This window comes from Colius striatus, chromosome W (assembly GCF_028858725.1).
Source record: "Colius striatus isolate bColStr4 chromosome W, bColStr4.1.hap1, whole genome shotgun sequence".
In the NCBI taxonomy this organism is placed as follows: Eukaryota; Metazoa; Chordata; class Aves; order Coliiformes; family Coliidae; genus Colius; species Colius striatus.
In genome coordinates, this window is record NC_084789.1 from 22,737,404 (window position 1) to 22,759,878 (window position 22,475).

Here is a 22,475-nt window from a genome sequence, read left to right on the forward strand (position 1 = left end):
CTCTGGAAAACATTTATATATTAAATATACATAATGCTAGAAATTTACTTTTTTGACAAATCAACCTCATTAATCACAATAGGATAATTTCCAAATGCTATTATCAATTTAACATATTTGAACTGACAGTGGTAATTCTACAATTCATTTCAACCCATATAAGTACAGAACATATGTACTGCACTAAAGAGATGTTGCAGCAAGCAAATAATCTGATAAAACTTTACTATACTAGTTGATCAGAAGCAGCTCTAAAAGTCTTTTAAAAATGTGCCTAGATAATGCTCTAGGGCTGAACCTATAAAATGATAGGCTATATCTACAAGTTAAGCCTGGACACCTTCCTACGTGACCTGATCTAGGTGGACCTGCTTCTGCAGGGGGATTGGACTAGATGATCTCTAAAGGTCCCTTCCAATCCCTAACATTCTAATATTTCTAATATTCTAATCTAAAAAGTATTCTCAAGCCTACTCTTCCCTGGACAGTTGACTTAATATAATGGATTGCCGCCACTCTTCCTTGAGCTATGGCTGCATGATCCCGCCCTGCTCCCTTCTGTCAGATCAGGGGTTCATCGCAACTTTCACCGAGTCAACTGTGCTAATCAAAGTGATACAATGTTTCAGAGGAGGGGGGCCATTTTACCAGAGTGAGGGGTTCAGCATTATAGCTCTACCCTTTTTGTGAGCTAAACTATCTTACAGGGGAATACAAACCCACCAAAGCTGGAGAAGGGAGAAGTGCTGAAGACATTTTCCTTCTGACATATTTGCCATATGTTAGATCACTCTATCTTATAGAACCATACCTTTAGTCTTAAGATTCATATATTAAATCTCAACTACTTTTAAGACTGTGACTATAAAACAAAACAATTTTAAGACATTATTTCAAAGCAGGTGAAAAACTGGGTTTTAGTCCTCAAGGGAAAGAGGCAGTACAGGTTTCAGTTTCATTTGGCTGTAAAATGTGGAGGTAGAGGGCAGCATCTTAGAAGCTATAGAGATCATCAAAAGGACCTAATATCTACAGAAGAAGGCTCATGAAATAGAAAGAGAATTTTTATTTCTCTTTTACTACCTTCAATTTCATCAAGCTTACAAGACAGCCATTAATTTCCATGCTTAATTATCTGAGGAAAAAAAAAAGACTGATTTTCTAATTTTCTCTACTTACACTACATTTAGTGGTCAGGTATGGCTGCATGGTCATGGCATGTTTGACCATTAGCTGGGGCCTGATTTTGCTGAATAAGAACAAAGTGGTTATGCAAGCAACCAAGCGACCAGAATTCACGCCTTTGTTGTCAGAATCTGAAAAAAATCAGAAAATACACAAAGTAATGTTTGAGCAATGAAAACCATATATTTATATGATGTTTTGGCCATATATTTAATAAAATAACTTTAAGGATCAATACAGACTATTCTTATTAGACATGAGAACATAACATGTTAACATTTGTATGTGATCACAAAATATGTGAAATAAGAAGCAAAGATGCTTTAAAGACATCGCTAGTTTTTAAACTACTTACTATACATGGAACACTGGCCCAGCCAATAATTCCTATTGCAACTGTAGAACATATTAATACAAATCTAGCATGACACGTTTTGTTTCAGTGATCTAAAAGTTTGAACAAGTTATTTTAAAAGTAGTTCTATTATTATGGTTAACTAGAGAAAAGCTAAGGAAGCTTTATCTTTCTTATGAGGAAAGGTTGTGGGAACTGGGACTATTTAGTCTAGATAAGAAGACACAGCAGGGGGATCTCATTAATATTTACAAATATATAAATGGTGGATGTCAGGAAGCTGGGGCATCTCTTTTTTCTGTAGTGTCCAGTGACAGGACAAGGGGTAATGGGATGAAGCTGGAACATGAAAAGTTCTATTTAAACATAAGAAAAAACTATTTTACTGTGAGGGTAATGGAGCACTGGCACAGGCTGCCCAGGGAGGGTATGGAGTCTCCTTCTCTGGAGGTTTTCAAGACCTGCCTGGACGTGTTCCTGTGGAACCTGATCTAGGTGGATCTGCTTTAGCAGGGAGTTTGGACTAGATGATCTTTAGAGGTCCCTTCCAACCCCTACCATTCTGTGATTCTGTGATACAGTGATCAAAAGTTCACAATGAATTAAAATGTAATAATTAATTACTATCAGTTTCATAATAAGAATTCTGTAACAGTAACTTTTCATGATAGTAATTTGAACCACCTGTTACAATATCATATAAAATTCTAGCTACTGAGTTGTAAACAATATTACCTGATAAGGATTCCTCATATTTAAGAATGTGCTCAACCAAATTGTCAACAAGTTGAGTACAGGCTTTCTTCACAGGTTTATATGAGGCATCCTCTTCTGACTTCAATAGCTATAGCAGATTACACAGAAAATGATTTAGCATTAAGGGTGCATTCATTTACATTGAATACATATGGTTTTATAGGAATTACTACAGATACAGAAGGATTTTGCACTACAAAAAGATTTAACTTCTCCATAAAAGCTACACGGTGAAGAAAAAAATGAGTTAAAAAAATCAAATCAAAATGCAAGAGAAGTAACATTAACTGTGACAAAAAGACGAGAGAACAGTTCTATTGATTTTTCAATTGGAATGAAAGATAACTTTGTGCTTAATGAAATAATACAAAAAACAATAATGTAATCATACTTGCAAACAGTAATTAATAGGCGTTAAAAGGCTTTTTAAAATGCTTAGAAAAAAAGGAAATTCAAAAGGAACATTGCTTTTGACACTAAACAAAAATATCAAACTAAGTTTAACATAGTTTTATGAACATTTTTAAAAGTTAATTTAATTGAGCTCATTTTATTCAGTGCAGCCATTAAGAGGCACTTTGCTTTACTTGCTGGCTATTTTCATGGCACTCCAGGGTAAAGTAAAATCTTTGGAAACCTCTAATTCCCTCATGGTCATTTTGCTTGAAAATTATCAAGTGCATACAAGTTGTAGAGGAGAAAGATAGCAGACTAAGAAATATAAACAAACAACCTCATTTCTTAGGACATTCAGAGTAAAATATAATATAGAAGTAAGCTATACTCTGAAGATTCACTGCTTCTATAAAGTGCATAATAAATATATTGGACACTTATCTACCATTTAAAAGTTACACTAGAGGCCTCATTTCAGAATTAAGAAACTTAGCTGTGGACTTTGTGTTATGTCATTCATTAAAACAAACAAAAATCTTTCCCAAAATAAAAAAATGAAGTAATTTTAAAACAGATCATATGGAAAGAAAGAAACTAATGTTAGAGACAAAGAAAATTACACCAAGGAAGATTTTGTAAAAAGGTTAGTTGTTTAAAGGGCATTAATTGAATTTGTCTACTGTAAAGGACTGCTCTTGTAGTCTTCCTTGTGTTTTAGCACCAAAAAACAAGTTAAAATTCTAACAGTGATTGTCCCATACATTCAAAATCCATTACTTACATTTTGAAGAAGCTGTTCAAACCAATCATACCCTGTATCTCTACAAGCTGCAACCTAAAAGTAGTTTTGGGAATAAAATTGTTAAAAGAGGTATCTGAAGAAAAAATACTTCAATACAGATGTCATCTTAAAAGATCAGTAAACATGCATAGATATATTTTCATATACATTTAGTAAAATATATTTAGAGATCAGAAACTGTATTCTGCATTTGAAAGAGTTCTCACCATTTAAACAATACCAGAATTTTTATCCCATTTTGTACAAATTAAAACAGAAATACAAGTCTGACATGAAAACTGAATGTGTGTGTAAATATTTCTGCATATATATATTTTTATATAAAAAAATCAACTCTTCACTGATATCATATATCAAGAATAGCTCACAGATGCTCCAAAATAGAATTGGCAGGAGAACTGAGAATTAAGTTGAAATAAAAAAACTGACATCTCAGTTTGGAAAAATGCACACTACATTGTCATTTAGTAAAGATATAGAAAAGCAAGATGGCATCTAAACTAATTTTTCACTAGTGAAGCTAGTACTTTTGTTTGATATTTACATCCTGCTATAATTGATATAAAAATATATTCTCTGCACAGTGGTTTTACACAAAACATTTTTACTACAAATGTATAAGCATTTTCTTTTAAACAGATTTTTTTTTTCCTTTCGACATGCTATTTAATTTGCGGCTCCTAAAAACAAGATATTAGATTACACTGGGTGAGAACATGATCCTGTATTTGTTAAAAAACCTTATTAAACTTTCTTAGAATCTTAGAATCGAACAATGGTAGGGATTGGAATGGATCTCTAAAGATCATCTAGTCCCATCTCCCTGCTAAAGCAGGACCACCTAGATCAGGTCACACAGAAACACATCCAGGCAGGTTGTGAAAAGCTCCAGAGAAGGAGACTCCACAACCTCCCTAGGCAGCCTGTGCCAATGCTTCGTCACCCTCATAGTAAAATAGGTTTTTTTCTTATGTATAAATGGAACAGTTGCATCCCATTACTCCTTGTCCTGTCACTGGACACTACAGAAAAAAGAGCCACCCCATCCTCTTGACATACATCTTTTAAATACTTGCAAGTATCAATGAGATCCTCCCTCAGTCTCCTCCAGGCTAAACAGTCCCAGATCCCACAGCCTTTTCTCATAAGAAAGATGCTCCAGTCCCCTGATCATCTTGGTGGCCCTGCACTGGACTCTCTCCAGCAGTTCCCCATCCCTCTTGAGCTGGGGAGCCCAGAAGTGGACACAGTACTCCAGATGAGGCCTCACCAGGGCAGAGTAGAGAGGGAGAAGAACCTCCCTCGACCTGCTAGCCACACTCTTCTTGTGACATCCCAGAATGCCTTTGGGCTTCTTGGCCACAAGGGCACATTGCTGGCTCATATTCGATTGACTATCAACCAGGACACCCAGGTCAACCAGAAGTCCCAGGTCTCTCTCTGCAGAGGTGCTCTCCAGCAGGTCAATCCCTAGCCTATACTGGTGACTGGGGCTGTTCCTCCCGAGGTGCAGGACTCTGCACTTGCCCTTGGTGAACCTCATGAGATTCCTCTATGTCCAACTTTCAAGCCTGTCAAGATCCCTGCTGAAGGGCAACACAGACTTCTGGGGAATCAGCCAGTCCTCCCACTTTGGAGTCATCAGCGAACTTGCTGAGGGTACACTCTGTCTCCTCATCCAGATCATTGATGAAGATGTTGAATAAGACTGGCCCCAGAACTGATCCCTGTGGAACCCCACTGGCCACAGGCCGACTCTGTGCTATGTATCACCACCCTCTGGGCTCTGTCATTCAGACAGTTCTCAATCCAACTCACTGTCCACTCATCCAACCCACACTGCCTGAACTTTCCTATGACGATGTTATGGGAGATGGCATCAAAAGCCTTGCTGAAGTCACGGTAGATGAAATCCACTGCTCTCCCTTCATCTAGCCAGTCAGTTATACTTTCATAGAAGGCTATCAGGTTGGTCAAACAGGATTTCCTCTTAGTGAATCCATGTTGACTCCCCCGAAAACCATCTTTTCCTTCACATGTTTACAATTGATATCCAAAATAAGCTAGATGAGTGGCGTAGGAAAACCATCAGACAAGTCCCTCAGCACTTGTGGGTGCATTCCATCAGGACCCTTGTATATGTGTGTGTCCAGCTTGCCTAACAGGCCCTCTAACCTAGTAAACCTCAACCATCCAGGGAGCGTCTTTTATTCTCCATACTATCTTACTATCCCGTAGGGACTGGGCTACCCAAGGGCCAGCCTTTGCTGTCAAGACTGAAGCAAAGAAGGCATTCAATAGTTCTGCCTTCTCTGCATCCTCAGTCACCAGGGCACCCACCTCATTCAGTGATAGGCTCACATTCTCCCTAATCTTCCTTTTGCTACTGATGTACTTGAAGAAGCTCTTCTTGTTTTCCTTTACTTCCCTTGCAGGTTTAATTCCAAAAGGGCTTTAGCCTTCCTGGTTTCATCCCTATGTGCTCTGGCAACATTCCTATACTCTTCCCAAGCAATCAGGCAACTTTTCCACCTTCCATAGACTTCTTTCTTCTTGAGTCGTTACAGTATCTCCTTCTTCATCCATGCAGACCTCTTAAATCCTTTTCCTTATTTTTTACTTGTGGGGATACACTGATCTTGGGCTTGGAGGAAATGGCACTTAAAGATTGATCAGCTTTCTTAGGCACTTTGACCATCTAGAATCCTGTCCCATGAGATTCTTCCAGGCAGGTATTTGAAGAGGCCAAAGTCAGCTCTCCTGAAGTCCAGGTTCGCAATCCTGCTTGGTGTTCTGCTTCTTCCATGCAGGATCTTGAACTCCATCATCTCATAGTCACTGCAACCAAGGCTGCCTCCAACCTTCACATTCCAAACCAGACCTTCTTTATTTGTTCTGGGGCCAGTCATATTCAACACCTTCATCAATGACCTGGATGAGGGGACAGTGTACCCTCAGCAAGTTCCTTAATGAAATCAAACTTGAAGGAATGGCTGATTCCCCAGAAGACTCTGCTGCCATTCAGCAAGATCTTGACTGGCTTGATAGCTGGGCAGAGAGGAACCTCATGAGGTTCAACAAGGAAAAGTGCAGAGTCTTGTATCTCGGGAGAAACAACCCCAAGCACCAGTACAGGCTGGGGTTTGATCTGCTGGAGAGCAGCTCTGTGGAGAGAGACTTGGGAGTCCTAGTTGAAAGCAAATTAAATATGAGTCAGCAATGTGCCCTCATGGTCATGAAAGCCAGTGGCATTCTGATGAATTAAAGAAGTTATAGAAGCATCATAGCATAGCAGCATCATTTAGCTAGAAAACTGCAAGAACACATTTGTAACTCTTAGGTATTTGAAATATTCACTTTACAAACTTGTTAACCTTGTAGAAGTACAAGCTTTACAAAATTGCTGATCTTGTAGAGTTGCAAGAGGCCTTCACTGCAGAACATCTAACTCCTATTGTTATCCGGCAAGGGCAGAACTTATCTTGGATCAATCAGAGTGAGATAAATGAATAAGCAACTGCTCAAGCCTGGTGAAAGGCTGGTTCGATCCTGTCCTGTGGTTTGGACAAATACCAGGAAGCCAAAGGTGAAAAACATACTGTGACGAAGACTCAGATCTTCATCCTCAATGGCCTCCCGATGACCACCGAAAGGAGGTGTGATGGAGGTGTAACCAGGGTGGACTAAGGCGGGACAATGAGTGGAACTAATGAAGAAATGTAATGAATATGCATATCTAGTCTGTATAAATGTAGAAAGTTTTGCTTTAAATGTGTGCCCAGCACTGCAATAAAGAATAGCTGCTTAATAGTCACATTGGCTATTGAGTCGTGACTGGCACATTTTCACCATCACTTTGGCACCCTAGATGGGGCCTTCTCTGCTCGGCTGCAGGATCTGGTAAGGAACAGGACTCCCTGGGCACCTCCAGGATTTCCCAGAGGGACTCCTCGCCCTGCTCGGCTCACTGCGGGAGCAGACAAGGATCATCACCATTATTTAGGTATTCTTTATATTTCTGCTTGGTTTTGGTTCTTGGAGACCGGTCACTTGGGAAAATATCTGTAAGATTTAGGAGCGTCCTATGCAGGATATCGTATAGCAGGTTACTAGTGCCTGATTGTATACACCTGGTTAGTAACACCTGTATGTCTGATTGGGAATTTTTGGGGGCTGCATTAATTGTTGTTATAGTTTGGATTTGTCTTGCAATTGCCACCTATTAAGAGCTTGTATAGGTGTGTCTGGTTGATTCACCTTAGTGAATCTTGGGTTTGGTATACAGAAATATGTGCTTCTGGTTGATTCATGTTAGTGGATCTCGAGTTCGGTATTAACATAATATAGTATACATCTGGAATTTGTAATAAGGATTTCTGAATTGTTCTTACTGTTTTTTTAATCTCTGGTTGCCGGTATCTTTTTGAGAATTGTGTTATTTTGTTGGATGTGTGTGTGTGAGAGCGAATGATACGCAGTGTAACTGTGAAGTGAGTCAGATGCGGTTGGAGACGAATGAAGCAAGAAATTCATTGATGTTTTGAAACCCAAGTTTATCTATTATAATTGTGTTTGTGAATGTCTCTCTAAGTGTGGAAACAGGATCCTGTGTTTGTGTGGTATGAGGGAGTGAAAGAAAAAAAGAGAAGGAAAAAAGAAAAAAAATCAGTCTAGCCTCATAATGTTTCTGATTGGGATTATAATAATCAACCAGATAAACATGATTTGTCAAACAATGGTTAAAAATATGATATGTATAAATAGAGTTTAAAAGGAAGCCAAAGTAACTTAAAGTACAAAACTATAGACAGACATTAAAAGGAACACCCCAACAGCTTGCAACAGACTTTGTTGTGCGGGGGAACAAATCTCCAGAATTTTAATAATGAATTGGCAGCAAGTGTGTGTGTGGACATCAGACTCTGTTGTCTCCAAACATCCAGTTACTGGCATCGGTTGAGTTCCCCTGGGAACTGATACTGTACTTGTACAAGGTATAAAAGATTTGTTAAAAGTCACCATGAATCTGCTTCTCGGGTTTAGCTGATTTAGATCCAGGGGAGGAGGCTAGTAAGGACTGTTTTCTAGAAATATGGAATGTGTATGTTGCTGATGGAATACAGAGAATGAGAGCAGGGAGTGCAGGACTTCAGAGGGACTGAAAAGGGAGTAAGAATAGGATTTTCTGAAAGGAAATGTTTATGGCTTTGCTAAGAGATGGTATGGGTGTGACAAGACTGATGGTGTTTCTGATAAGATTGATGGTGCTTCAGGCCTTGCAAATCAAAAGGATTAAATAAACTTAGCAAAAGGCGCAAAATTTCTAAACCAAAAAAACTCAGGAACCAAATTGAAAGATAATCAAGTATGGTTTACCATATTGGATTTAAAGGATGCCTTTTCTGTCTGACCCTCACTAAATAAAATAAAATAAAAATAATATTTTTTTTCTTTTTTAATTGGAAAATACAGATACTGGAAGAGAAACCCAATTAATCTGGACAGTGTTACCTTAAGGGTTTAAGAATAGCCCACGATTTTTGGTAATCAATTAGTTTGGGATCTTAAAACTTGGAAATCCCCTATTGAAGGAAGAAATGCTACTACAGTATGTAGATGACCTTTTGATTGCTACTGAAACAAAGAAGGACTGTGTACAATGGACTATAAGTTTACCTAACTTTTGGATTTAAGTGGATATTGAGTTTCTCAACAGACAGCTGAACTGATCCAACCACAGGTGACCTACCTTTGATTTGAAATTTTGGGAGGACAAAAGGAACTTGGAACAGATTGAAAAGAAGCTATTTGCTGAATCTCCAGGGGCCCAGAACTGTAAAAGAACTCAGAACATTCCTTAGCATGACAGGCTGGTGTCGATTATAATTATGCACTTTCAGTAAAACCACTATATCAGTTATGAAAAGAAAATTCATCAATCTTAATATGGACTGAGAGGGGCTAAGTGAGCATTTGAACAGCTTAAGAGAGAACTTATGAGAGCTGCAACCTTGGGACTCCCAGATGTTTCAAAACTTTTCTGATTGTTTTTGTAGGAGGAACAGAGCATAGCTTGAGTGTTTTTGCACAATTGGGGCCTTATGACTGCAGGCAGTTGCAGCAGTTGTTCTCAACATCCAAGAAGCATGTAAATTTACCCTGGGTCAGAAAATGACTCTGCTAGTATCCCATACTGTTTCTGCTGTCCTGGAACAAAAAGCAAATCATTGGCTCTGCCCTTCTCAATTTTGAAATACCAAGCTGTATTGGTAGAGCAAGATGATGTTAATATAGAGACAATTACTGTTGTAAATCCAGCATCTTTTCTCAGTGGGGAAATTTCAGAACCTGTAACACATGATTGTCTGGAGACCATAGAAACCATCTACTGCAGTCAAACAAAATTAAAGAGGGAACCTCTTGAAGATGCTGAAGCATCATGGGTACACAGACAAGAGCAGTTTTGTAAAGCAAGGAAATAGCAAAGCAGGGTATGTAGTAACCACAATTCACCGGGTAATAGAATCTTAATCCTTATCCACAGGAACATCTGCATAGAAGTCAGAGATAATAGCTGTAACTAGAGCTTTGGAATGGGCCAAAGGGAGAAAAATGAACATATGGACTGATTCTAATTGTGCTTTTGGTTTATTACATGCTCATGGTGCCATTTGGAAAGAAGAGGGGCTACTCAGGACACAAGGAAAATGATTGTCATTTTGAAATGTACTCTGATAATGATCCAGGGTCTGTTCTAGAGAATATTGGAAAAGGCTGTGTATGTCTGAGAACCCCTTGTGATAATTTGCTAATAGATGACCTGGAAGCACCACTTAACAATCACTCGAATCTATGCATTTGCAATTTCACTTTTATTTCAGAGTGTGACTTTAACTACTCTGTCCAGAATATACATGGCAGTTACATGTTATATGACACCTTATCACCGACACCAATCTGAATGAACATTACACTGGTCAGGAAGCTGCTAGAGCACTCTGATCTACATGACTTAATAGAAAAAAATAATGGAAAACTCGTAAAGTCCTGATTACAATTCACCATGACATACAGGACATATATCAAGTGGTAGAACGGGTAAAGAAAGGATGGAGATTACCACTGGTGGGAAGCTCTATTTGGATGGTCCCCAGCTGCTACTGGAATTCTTAATAGAGTGCTACATCCTGTAGTAGTGGTGTTTATACTAAACATACTGTGCCTAGTCTTGATAATCATTATATATCTGAAGGTGTGGTACATGATTCAAGACTTAACAGTTTTTAAATACATCAACAAGACACTTCTACGAAAAGGTATAATTTGAATTATTTTGTTTTGCACAAGAATTTGCAAGAAGGGGGAACTGAATTAAAGAAGGTATAGAAGCATCATAGCATAGCAGCATCATTTAGCTAAAAAACTGCAAGAAAACATTTGTAACTCTTAGGTATTTGAAATATTCACTTTACAAACTTGTTAACCTTGTAGAAGTACAAGCTTTACAAAATTGCTAATCTTGTAGAGTCGCAAGAGGCCTTCACTGCAGAACATCTAACTCCTATTGTTATCTGGCAAGAACAAAATTATCTTGGATAAATCAGGGTGAGATAAATGAATAAGTAACCCCTCAAGCCTGGAGAAAGGCTGGTTCGATCCTGTCCTGTGGTTTGGACAAACACCAGGAAGCCAAAGGTGAAAAAAAACACTGTGAGGAAGACTCAGATCTTCATCCTCAACAACCCCCGATGACCACTGAAGGAGGCATGATGGAGGTGTAACCAGGGTGGACTAAGGCAGGATAATGGGTGGAACTAATGAAAAAAAGTAATGAATATGCATCTAGTCTGTATAAATGTAGTAAATTTTGCTTTAAATGGTGCACACACTAGGTAGAGCGATCCTCTGCGTGCCCAGCGCTGCAATAAAGAATACCTGCTTGATAGTCACATTGACTATTGAGTCCTGACTGGCACTTTCCCAGCATCACTGAGATGCATCAAGAAGAGTGTGTCTAGCAGGCCAAGGGAGGTTCTCCTCCCCCTCTACTCTGCCCTGGTGAGGCCTCATCTGGACCAGTTCTGGGCTCCTCAGCTCAAGAGGGACAGGGAACTACTGGAGAGAGTCCAGCACAGGACCGCCAAGATGATCATGGGATTGAAGCATCTGTCTTATGAGGAAAGGCTGCGGGAACTGGGGCTGTTTAGTCTAGATAAGAGGAGACTGCGGGGGGATCTCATTAATATTTACAAATATCTAAATGGTGGATATCAGGAGGTTGGGGCATCGCTTTTTTGTGTTGTATCCAGTGACAGGACAAGGGGAAATGGAAAAAAGCTGGAACACAAAAAGTTCCATTTAAACATAAGGAAAAACTATTTTACTGTGAGGGTGATGGAGCACTGGAACAGGCTGCCCAGGGAGGGTGGGGAGTGTCTCTTTCTCTGGAGGTTTTCAATACCCGCCTGGATGACTGCCTGTGCAACCTGATCTAGGCGGACCTGCTTTAGGAGGGCGGTTGGACTAGATGTCCCTTCCAACCCCTACCATTCTGTGATTCTGTGTTAGGACAAGTTCCAGCAGCACACCCCTCCCTGTTGTCTCTTCAACTACCTGTGACAGGAAGTTGTCATCAACATTCTGCAACCCCTACCATTCTATGATTCTATGATTCTATGACTGTGTATGCTTGGCTGAGTGGCTTTGCCAGTAAATATCAGGGTGGTTGAAGTCCCCCATGAGGACCAGGGACTGTGTTTGTGAGGCAGCTATCCTCTTCCTGATCAGATGGCCTGTAGTAAACTCCCACAAGGGTATAACCCACATTACCCTGCCCCTTAATTGTCACCCATAAACAATCTGCTCTTCATCTCTGCCCAGGCAGAGCTCAATGCAGTCTAATTGTTCTCTCACATAGAGAGCAATCCCACTCTCTCGCCTCCTTTGCCTGTCTTTCCTAAATAGTACATGGCTATTCATGGCTGTATTCCAGCCATGCAAACTTTCCCAGCATGTCCCTGTAACTGCAATGAAGTCATGGCCTTGCATCCGCACTCACATCTCCAGTTTCTCCTGCTTATTCCCCCGGCTGTGTACACTGGTGTACAGGCAACGCAGGAGCTTACTTGAGTAGACAGATTTCCTTCAATGAGTGCAAGTGGATCCTCCATAGTTATACTCTCCCTCAAGGTGGTCAGTCTTCTGCTTCTCGTCTTGGTACGGGGCTGAGGAGCACTCATAGTTGCTTTTCCTTCCCTGACATGTTTCCCCCTTGGATGGGATGGCATATGCTTTGCTATTTCACACCCCATCCTCCAAGTCCTTCAGTTTAAAGCCCTCTTGACCAAGTTGGCCAATCTATTCCCAAAGATTCCAGTGTCCTCATGAGACAGATGTATTCCATCCTGACCTATCAAATTACAGTCATCCAAGAAGGTCCTGTTGTCATAAAAACTGAAAACTTCTCGTCAGCATGGACCTCTAAGCCAGGAGTTAACTTGTGTAACTTTTCTATTATTGACTGTCCCCTTTCCTCTGATGGGCAACATGGAAGAAAACATAATTTGGGCCCCACTACCCTTCACTTGTTCTCCCAGGGTTTTATAATCCTCTTTGATTTTGGTCATGTTGGTCATGTTGGCTCCTGGCAGGCAGCACCTCTCGTGACTCATTGTCCAATTGACAAATAGGTCTCTCAGTGCCTTTTAACAGCGAGTCACCCACAACGAGCATCCATCACTTCTTTTTATGATGCCCACTGCCTGTTGCTGGTGGAGTGGTTGGTGATGGATTGATTTCCCCTTCTGGACTTTGCTCGTCTATGTCCACCGTTGTTAACACTTAATATTTATTTTTTATAGTGTTGCTGGAGGGAGGGTTGTGAAGCAGAGCCCTGCTTGTTGGGGTCATCAGGGACCAAGGTATTTCCTTTTCAGTGGTGGCTGGTACATGATTGTGGAACTATGTATCAATGTCCATCTCTGCTCTAACTTAGGTTTAACTATATGCTGCTACTAGCATTTCCTAGAAAATGTTAAATATAACAGAAAGTTATTATGTTTTAACTGAACAAGTATTTTACACAGCCCGAACATATTGTGGTCTCAGTTATCATTGCCAGCACAAAGTTTCTTCCAGCCTGTTCCATCAGATAAATAATTCTAGCATATATTCAATATATTCAATATGGAGACATAAAGAAAACTATCTGATAATTAAATTACTTGCATATTTTAAAGATGCTAAAAACATAATCAAATTTTCATGCAACTTAATTAAAATTTGTTTAACATACCACATCAGTGATGTTTAGTATTTTCCTAGTCATTGCTTCTTTGTCATGGTGTAGAGTTGGAGTAAACCAGAGCTTCTGGAATGTCTCATTTACTAATTTCTTAAGGAAAAAAAAATAGCAGAAATAAATAAGCTTATCTTGACACCTAATATATCCATACAGTAGATTTGTTAACAATACATACCATTTCATAAGAAATTGTTCAAGCTAAGTGAGACTGTTGTAGAGAATGTTATCTGAGACAGACCCAGATCTACTATTACTGGCCTATAAGCAAGCTTAACTAAAATGATCACTGGGAAATGATGCTACAGAAAACAGAGTTATCAGTTTCCTTCACTAATTTGCATTCCGTGTGAAAACAAAGTACCCTGAGAAGCTGACAACTGAACACAAGATTACAATTTCTACAGCAGAATTAGCAGCAATTAGATTACTTTGACATTTTCAGAACAGCTGTGACAAGGTAGGGAAGAGAGAAGCCAAGTCTCCCTACTCAAACATAGGAAGTTGGTTCCCTTCCAATGTTTTTGGATGGAGGAAAAGATGGAATAGCATGAAAGTGAACTAATTATTCCCAAATTACTTATAAAGCATATAGTTGTAAGAAGTGTTCCTCATCCATGGAGACATAAAAAATAAATTACAGATACTGCCTCATCTTTCTGAGGTTATTGGAAAGGGAAGGAGGAGAGAGAATAAGATCATCCTTTCCTAGCAACACCTTGGATCCATCTGTTCATCTATTTCTTGATTAACAGTCTTCTCTGAAAGCCACTTGGCAATAACGTATTTCAAGTGGTAAAAGTATATGCTTCAGCTTTAAAGTTGCAAATTTCAAATACCACTGAAAGTGTGATAAAATACTATTACAGGTGTATTCCTAATTACTCAGCATATTTAAAATTATTTTTACCAAATTAAACAAACCCCATCAGTGTCAGGTTTATGATTCAACACATAATATTAGTTTTATGTTCTTCTGCATATACAAAAAGTAGAGTATGATCACATAAGTAACATTTTACGGGGAATAACTGATTCATTAATAAACATTCAGAATTAATGCAAAATTAGCACAAACACTGTATAATTTTTATGCACAAAACTTACAAATCTGACATGTACTAACATTGAGTACTTAATTTTGATTTAAAGTTTATTTTGTTTGCAGAAATGAGTTTTATATGCCAATTTTACTTGTTAGAAAGGAGAAGTACCAGGGACAACACTTGCAAGAAGAAAAAAACCCCAAAACTGTAGACAATATCTTTTTAAAATCTTTTCATTATCAGCGAGAACTTTAAGAAAATAGAAGAAAGAAATGAAAAACGAAGTCAAACAGGAATAGTGAAAACTAAGATATTTGTTCACAAAATTAAGTGAATAAAAATAATAAAAAAGAAACAATGCAATATCTTTTTGATTTTTGGGTCAAAATACAGAAGACACATTATGATAATTAAAATAATGAAGGATATGTTTCATTCTACCTTAATTCCTTCTTCGTCATTGACTCTCCGAATCATTTTCACACACATTTCTGTAATTTTGGGAAATGTTGGTTGTTCAATGCAGATATCCCTAAGTATCTTTATGACTCTCTTTCTGACACTGATACCAGTATCCTGTGAGGAGAAAAGTATTATGCCCTTGAAAACCCATCAGACATATTAACTAATTTACGTATTATATGAATAAATATTTGAAGATCATCCAATCTGATGTGCAAAATGTATTTAGAAAAGGCAGCTAAAATATTCTAGAGTGCATTTATACAAAAGGTCAGCATAACTTGTACTACTTTATTTGCAACAATTTTAAAGATTCTGGCTGAGTCGCCAAAACACTGAAATGCTTCCTCCATTTATACTCTCCCATTTAAGAGCTAATGATGTTGCAAGTGTATAATTCCACATCTTAATTCAAGAGTTTACAAGCTAGATGTGATGATGCTTTAGCTACTTTGTTGGAACATACAAGACCCTTTGTAGATCTGGACTATAATACTTTAAAAGCCTTAGGATAAAGCTTATGGATAAGATACATGCAGCAAATATTTTTCACTTTCCTAGGCTTTGTCTAAGGAGAAGGATGAAGAGCTTCATTTCATATCACCTTATTCAAAACTTGTTTAATCTCAATGTCAGGATTAATTGCTTTATGCATGCTCATATGCACATATCCAAAACCCTTCACAAACATTTTTATAATGTATCTATAGCAAATGAGTAGTATTTGACTAAAAACCTGACATAGATGCTGTGGAATAATTACTAGAAGTTTCTTATTGAGACTCATTGAAACTAAAGTTATATCCACAGTTTAAAAGAAAGTATAATGTTAAGGAAACGTTCAGGGTGGAATACAGCCAATATGCACAGCATCTGTTCCGTTCCATGGTAATTCCTTGGGCAACATAATCTGTACCTTTTGATGTTAGCTACACCAGGGAAACTTGGTATGTTGTTTCTGAGAGAAACAGCACAGAGGGTGGATTGGAGTGAAGACACCACAGCTAAGCTCTGTGATATTACTACAGGGATGGAAACTTGATAGTATTGTGGAACTGATAGGCTGCATAATTTCTACCCTGAGCCAACAGTTTTTCAGTTTTTGTCAAAATCATGTCCTTTGAGTGAACTTTGCCCATTATACTGTCATTAAAATTACCAAAATACACCTCCATTCCAAAGGCTACCCGCCTCCAAGGTGTGACCACTCCTCACTGAGCATGTGCTCTGAATTTCTTCTAGTTTATCCCTTTAAAAGCAAAGTGAGGAAATTTACACCAATGATAACAAAGGTATGTATGACTAGAGTCACTCAAGTGCCACCTGAAAGTAAAAAATGGTATAAACATGGCTTAAGAGGAGAGGTATGTTAGGGGAAGACACCATCGCAGACAAGAGGACCTCATCACTTCCTTCTGGGATCAGTTGAGGGGATGAACCTCTCTCCCTGTCATAGGGATACCTATTGGGTGAGATTCAAACACTCATCTGTACCGAGGGCTTTCCCAGGAAACTTAGAAATCTCTAGAGTGTCTTTGCATATCTTAATGCACTTATATTTGGCCGTGTTATTAAAATTCTTAACATTTGCATGGGTTTTTGCAGACAGTGTATTTCTCACCAGCAATCCAAAAGAATCTGGTCTTCTATTGCTTCAATAAACTGCACTATTCATTAAACTAGCCATGAGAGTTCTTGAAAACGACCCAACTTCTTACGTGTGGCTGTGCTGATTCATGAGCACGACTGGACTGAAGGTGAATCATGCTATTAATGCATCCATAATCGTTATAGTTCGATGCACCGAATGTGACCAGACTGATAGTACTGAACTGAGCATCACTCAGAATCTAAGCTAAGTCGCCCCCAGCCCCTCTGATATCTGAGTGTCATGGTTTAGCAAGGAGCAGCTTTTGCTTGGTAACAGGGGGACGGGGTTGCAGTGAAGACCCGGTAAAGAGTTTTTGGACTCTCTCCTGGCTCCTGGGTTCAGATCCACCTCCAGCCCGGCTGGGCCAATCTGGCGCCTCTGCAATCACTATTTAGGGATGGGAATTTGAAGTGCTGGTAGGAGGTGTAAGAGTGATACAAGATGGAGGCGACCACGCGGACCCCACAGTCAGAGAAGGAGGAAGGAAGGAGGAGCACTAGACCAGAGACCCCTCTGCAAGCCGTGGTGAGAATGCAGGCTGTACCCCTGCAACCCATGCAGGGCCATGGCAGGACTGAGAGCCACCAGAAGCTCTGTGTGAGTGAGCCCGGACTGGTGAGAGACTGTGTGGGGAGGCGGCCATGGCGCAGGCCGTGCTGGAGAGCCTGCGCGCCGCAGAGCAGCCCCACACGAGAGGCAGAAAGGAGTTGCAGCTTTTGGGATAAATGCACGTTGGAGCAGCCCGTGCAGGGCTGCCGTGTGTGTGAGGTACCCCACGGACTTGCAGGGAGGACTGGTGCGGAGCCCACCTGTCCTGAGGAGAGACAAACGGCAGAAGCTATCGGGATTACAAATAGCAACTTTGTAGATCTTTCTTCATCACTCACACTACTGAACTGCCTTCAGTAACTTGTGTCTCAGACTTCAGAGATGTAGTAAAATTCCTCATTTCACCTAATTTGTGTCTTAACAAAAGAATCAAAGGGAATATAATTCTTGTTCTGATGCAGCACAATTTTTTATGTATGTTTACCCTTTGATGTAACAAACCCTCACTGGAAACAAGTGATGCATTTTACAAGCTTGGTCTTAAAAGCACAATGCTTCACATTAAAATAATAATATATAATTGACTCTTGAGATCATAACTGCATATTATTAAATGTATAAATTCAGTTGAAAACAAAGTTTTTGATGTCACTTATTTTATCATAAATATCACAAGTCACTTTACCAATATTCTTTCAATCAGCATGTCATAATACTGTTCAGCAAGCTGAGGACGACAGAGCACAAATCGGCCAAGCAGTTCAACAGCTGCTTCTCGTACACTAGTGGAGTTATCCATTAACCTCCCATGAACACCTCGTTGCATATCCAGCTAAAAAGAATGAATAAAACACAGATTCAAAATCAGAAATCAAAATTTCTTTCAAGTTTGACAGAGGAACATGTGCATGATAGATATATTTTTTACCCTGGCTAGAATACTGGGATCTACAGCAACAACTTCAGACAAACACTTCATAGCTTTTGTTCGAACAGCAATTGCATTTTCACCAAGTACACGCAGAATCTAATAAGAAAAAAAAGCAAATATTTAGTTCCTTTGGGAAGGTAGCAAACAATGTTTCACAGGCAAAAATGCATCAGAATAACATGCACATCATTTAACTAAAACAAGAATGTCTATCTACTAAAAACTGTATATGTGACAGAATCACAGAATGGTAGGGGTTGCAAGGGACCTCTAATGATCATCTAGTCCAACCCCCCTGCTAAAGCAGGTCCACCTAGATCAGGTCACACAGGAATGCGTCCAGGCAGGTTTTGAAAACCTCCAGAGAAGGAGACTCCACATCCTCCCTGGGCAGCCTATGCCAGTGCTTCCGTCATTCTTACAGTAAAGTAGTTTTTCCTTATGTTTAAATGGAACTTTTTGTGTTCCAGCTTCATCCCTTTACCCCTTGTCTTGTCACTGGACACTACAGAAAAAAGAGCCACCCCATCCTCCTGACATACATCTTTTAAATACTTGCAATTATCAATGAGGTCCCCCCTCACTCTCCTCTTCTCCAGGCTAAACAGTCCCAGATCCCACAGCCTTTCTTCATAAGAAAGATGTTCCAGTCCCCTGATCATCTTGGTGGCCCTGCACTGGACTCTCTCCAGAAGTTCCCTGTCCCTCCTGAGCTGGGGAGCCCAGAACCGTACACAGTACTCCAGATGAAGCCTCACCAGGGCAGAGTAGAAAGGGAGAAGAACCTCCCTCGAACTGCTGGCCACACTCTTCTTGATGCATCCCAGAATGCCATTGGAATTCTTGGCCACAAGGGCACATTGCTGACTCATGTTTAGTTTATTATCAACCAGGACAACCAGGTCTCTCTCTGCAGAGCTGCTCTCCAGCAGGTCAATCCCCAGCCTGTACTGGTGACTGGGGTTGTTCCTTCCCAGATGCAGGACTCTGCACTTATCCTTGTTGAACCTCATGAGGTTCCTCTTTGTCAAACTCTCAAGCCTGTCAAGATCCCACTGAATGGCAGCACAGCCTTCTGGGGAATCAGCCAGTCCTCCCAGTTTGGTGTCATCAGCGAACTTGCTGAGGGTACGCTCTGTCCCCTCATCCAGATCATTGATGAAGATGTTGAACAAGATTGGCCCCAGAACTGATCCCTGTGGAAACCCACTGGACACAGGCCTCCAACGTGACTCTGTGCTATGTATCACCACCCTCTGGGCTCTGTTATTCAGCCAGCTCTCGATCCACCTCACCATCCACTCATGCAACCCACACTGCCTGAACTTTCCTATGAGGATGTTATGGGAGATGGTGTCAAATGCTTTGCTGAAGTCAAGGTAGATGACATCCACTGCTCTCCCCTCATCTAGCCAGCCAGTTATGCACTCATAAAAGGTTATCAGGTTGGTCAATATATCTTCTCAGACAGCAAAAAGGTGCATGCAAGTGACGTTCCATGGCACTAATAACCAAGCATGGATATTTACTAGGATTTGCTACACCTTTAAGACTGGTCCAAACAGGATTTACACATGGTCCATATATTCATTTTAAGTCTCTTCATTTTAAACTCTACTTTTGCCATTCAGTTGTAGCTTTTACCATGGTTCATTAAACAAGAGAGTTGGATTTGGGCACTATAATTTTAACGTCTCAGTATGCAGTTCAATATAAAATGAAATGTATGCAAGAAAAAAACATAATCACTTATGTCACTGTGGTGGTTACAGAACATGAAAGCACTATATTTCATCATGCTAAGATTTCCAGCACTGTTTACCTGTGTCAAATAAATATCGAAGCTCTGGGCAAATGGCCTCATAGAGGCTAAGTAGCGAACAATCAAACATGCATCTTCATAGTCCACAGTATCAGAATTAATCCTGCAACAAATCCAATGTTTTAATTAGGATGTTTATAAAAAAATATTAAAAATTTCAAATGCATGGTTAATAAAGAAATCAGTGGTGCTGAAACATACTTTAATGTACTGAACTGAGATGGAGCAGTTTTAATGATGCTGCGAAGAAATGTTTTGCGACTTTCTGCTCTATGCATGATTTGTCCTGTGGTCTCAACATCTCTTGCATGATGAGTTCCTTCAGATGAATCCTCATCCTTCTGAGATTTAATTGCTTTCTCTGTCTCCATGGTTGTATCACGGAACCACTGTGCTATATAAAACTTCCGAGAAAACTAGAGAAATACAGCAAATGAAACCAACAGATGTAGAAGAGTGAAATTAACAGATTTATAATGAGATTAAGTGAGTCTAATATATCAACCATATTTTGGAAAACACAATCAACAGTATATGTTAGAGTGACAGTTTAATTGAAGCAGTAACATGCGTGAATGAAAATAATTTTATTCAGTATATGTAACTGAAATTATTTTTTATATATACTTGACATTAGAAAGATGAAATGTACCACTAATGATGCATCAGTTTCTGTGTTCTCATCCAGATAATCTAGCAAAGCCTTTTGCAGCTGTTGAATTTCATCTCCTCCTCCTGAAACCTATCAGAAATAGAAAGATTATTATAAACCATGATATTGCACAGTGGTAATTATAATCTGAAAATCTGCATGTCCACATATAAAATAAACTGAAGTTAATGTTCTGCAATTATCAACACAACTAAGATTTTTTTAATCAATTACTTCTAAACTTTATGCAGACTAAACCAAATTAGACTGTGTCTCCAAAGTCTAAAAAAGATTAACATCAGAATAAGACTGGTTTTATAACAGACTGACTGTTTTGATTAATTTTCATTCTATGATCTTTTGTGAAGACCCTCTGTCACTGAGGAAAAAAGGAGGGCTGAAATCACACGATTGACACAAGGTTTAACCTATCATTAGTCATCATTAACTCTCTCATCCATATTAAATATTGAAACAGTGACTTCTCAGCTGAACAAGGGAAAAAGGCAAAGAGGGCAAATTAAAATAAATATGACACAGATAAGAGTAAAACCATATGGGAAAGAATAAAGAAATAGAAATAACTTATCCCTTTGCAAATTATAAGTGTATAAGTGTTTTCAGGCATAAAGCATCCAAACAGAGAAAGTGCAGCAAGTATTCTAAATCCATCTATGAAAGAACTTGTAGAAGTTGTACTCAAACACCCCTGAGCTCTAGCACTGAAGAATCATGTTCTCTGAGACTCAACTTAGTTTTTATCAGTCAAAAAGCTTGAGGACAAATATACATTTGATAAAAATGCCACCTAGTGCATAAAGCCTATCTACAGAGTAGTGTAATATTAATTTTCCTGTGAAGCACTATTAAGATGCATAAAAAGGATTCCATATGAAATATTAATCTGAGAAATAGTGTTGAAGGCTATGTATCAGATTTCTAAATTTCTAAACTGTATGAACATTAAAAACAGAATGTGTTTTTTTTTTAAGAAGCTATTTTATGAGAATTATGTGTATCCTGATCTCCTTACACAGAATCACAGAATGGTACAGGTTGGAAGGGACCTTTAGAGATCATCTAGTCCAACCCCTCTGCTAAAGCAGGTTCACCTAGATCATGTCATATAGGAACGTATCCAGGTGGCTCTTGAAATTCATCTCCAGAGAAGGAGACTCCACACCCTCCCTGGGCAATTTGTTCCAGTGCTCTGAATAGTTCTAGCCTATGTAAAGTAAACAATGATTTTGTATATGACCATCAGACAGGGAACTTTTCCCCATATAGGGGTTACAGAGAATAAATCAGTATCAATTAACTTGTTAGTGAATCAGAAAATAACTTTATGAACACCTACAAGACAGTATAAAACCAAAACTATGAACCATCCTTTTTTCCTTAGCATTATAGTGAAATATGCAGGTCCTTTAAATTGCTGATGCTACAGCAGAAAAAAAGGAATTTATTTTTTCCAAAATGAATGAGTTTAACAATTCAAAACATGTCTACAGTGCACATAATACTAATACAAAGTTTATTGATATATATATTTGGCACCATAATATATA

At 39.1% G+C, this 22,475-nt stretch overlaps 1 protein-coding gene across 6 annotated transcripts in view; it reads right to left on the bottom strand.

The window, feature by feature from the left end:
* Positions 1–22,475, bottom strand: part of LOC133628460 (nipped-B-like protein) — a 165,575-nt gene that overhangs the window by 12,776 nt on the left and 130,324 nt on the right. For all 6 annotated transcript variants that reach the window (XM_062016629.1, XM_062016630.1, XM_062016633.1 and 3 more), the window contains 10 exons: positions 20,908–20,997; positions 20,457–20,671; positions 20,256–20,358; positions 18,431–18,529; positions 18,188–18,334; positions 15,282–15,416; positions 13,789–13,887; positions 3,474–3,527; positions 2,276–2,384; positions 1,180–1,316 (listed from right to left, as the gene is read on the bottom strand). In XM_062016629.1, the coding sequence (XP_061872613.1) occupies positions 1,180–1,316; positions 2,276–2,384; positions 3,474–3,527; positions 13,789–13,887; positions 15,282–15,416; positions 18,188–18,334; positions 18,431–18,529; positions 20,256–20,358; positions 20,457–20,671; positions 20,908–20,997 (1,188 nt within the window). The remainder of the gene's footprint in view (positions 1–1,179; positions 1,317–2,275; positions 2,385–3,473; positions 3,528–13,788; positions 13,888–15,281; positions 15,417–18,187; positions 18,335–18,430; positions 18,530–20,255; positions 20,359–20,456; positions 20,672–20,907; positions 20,998–22,475) is intronic.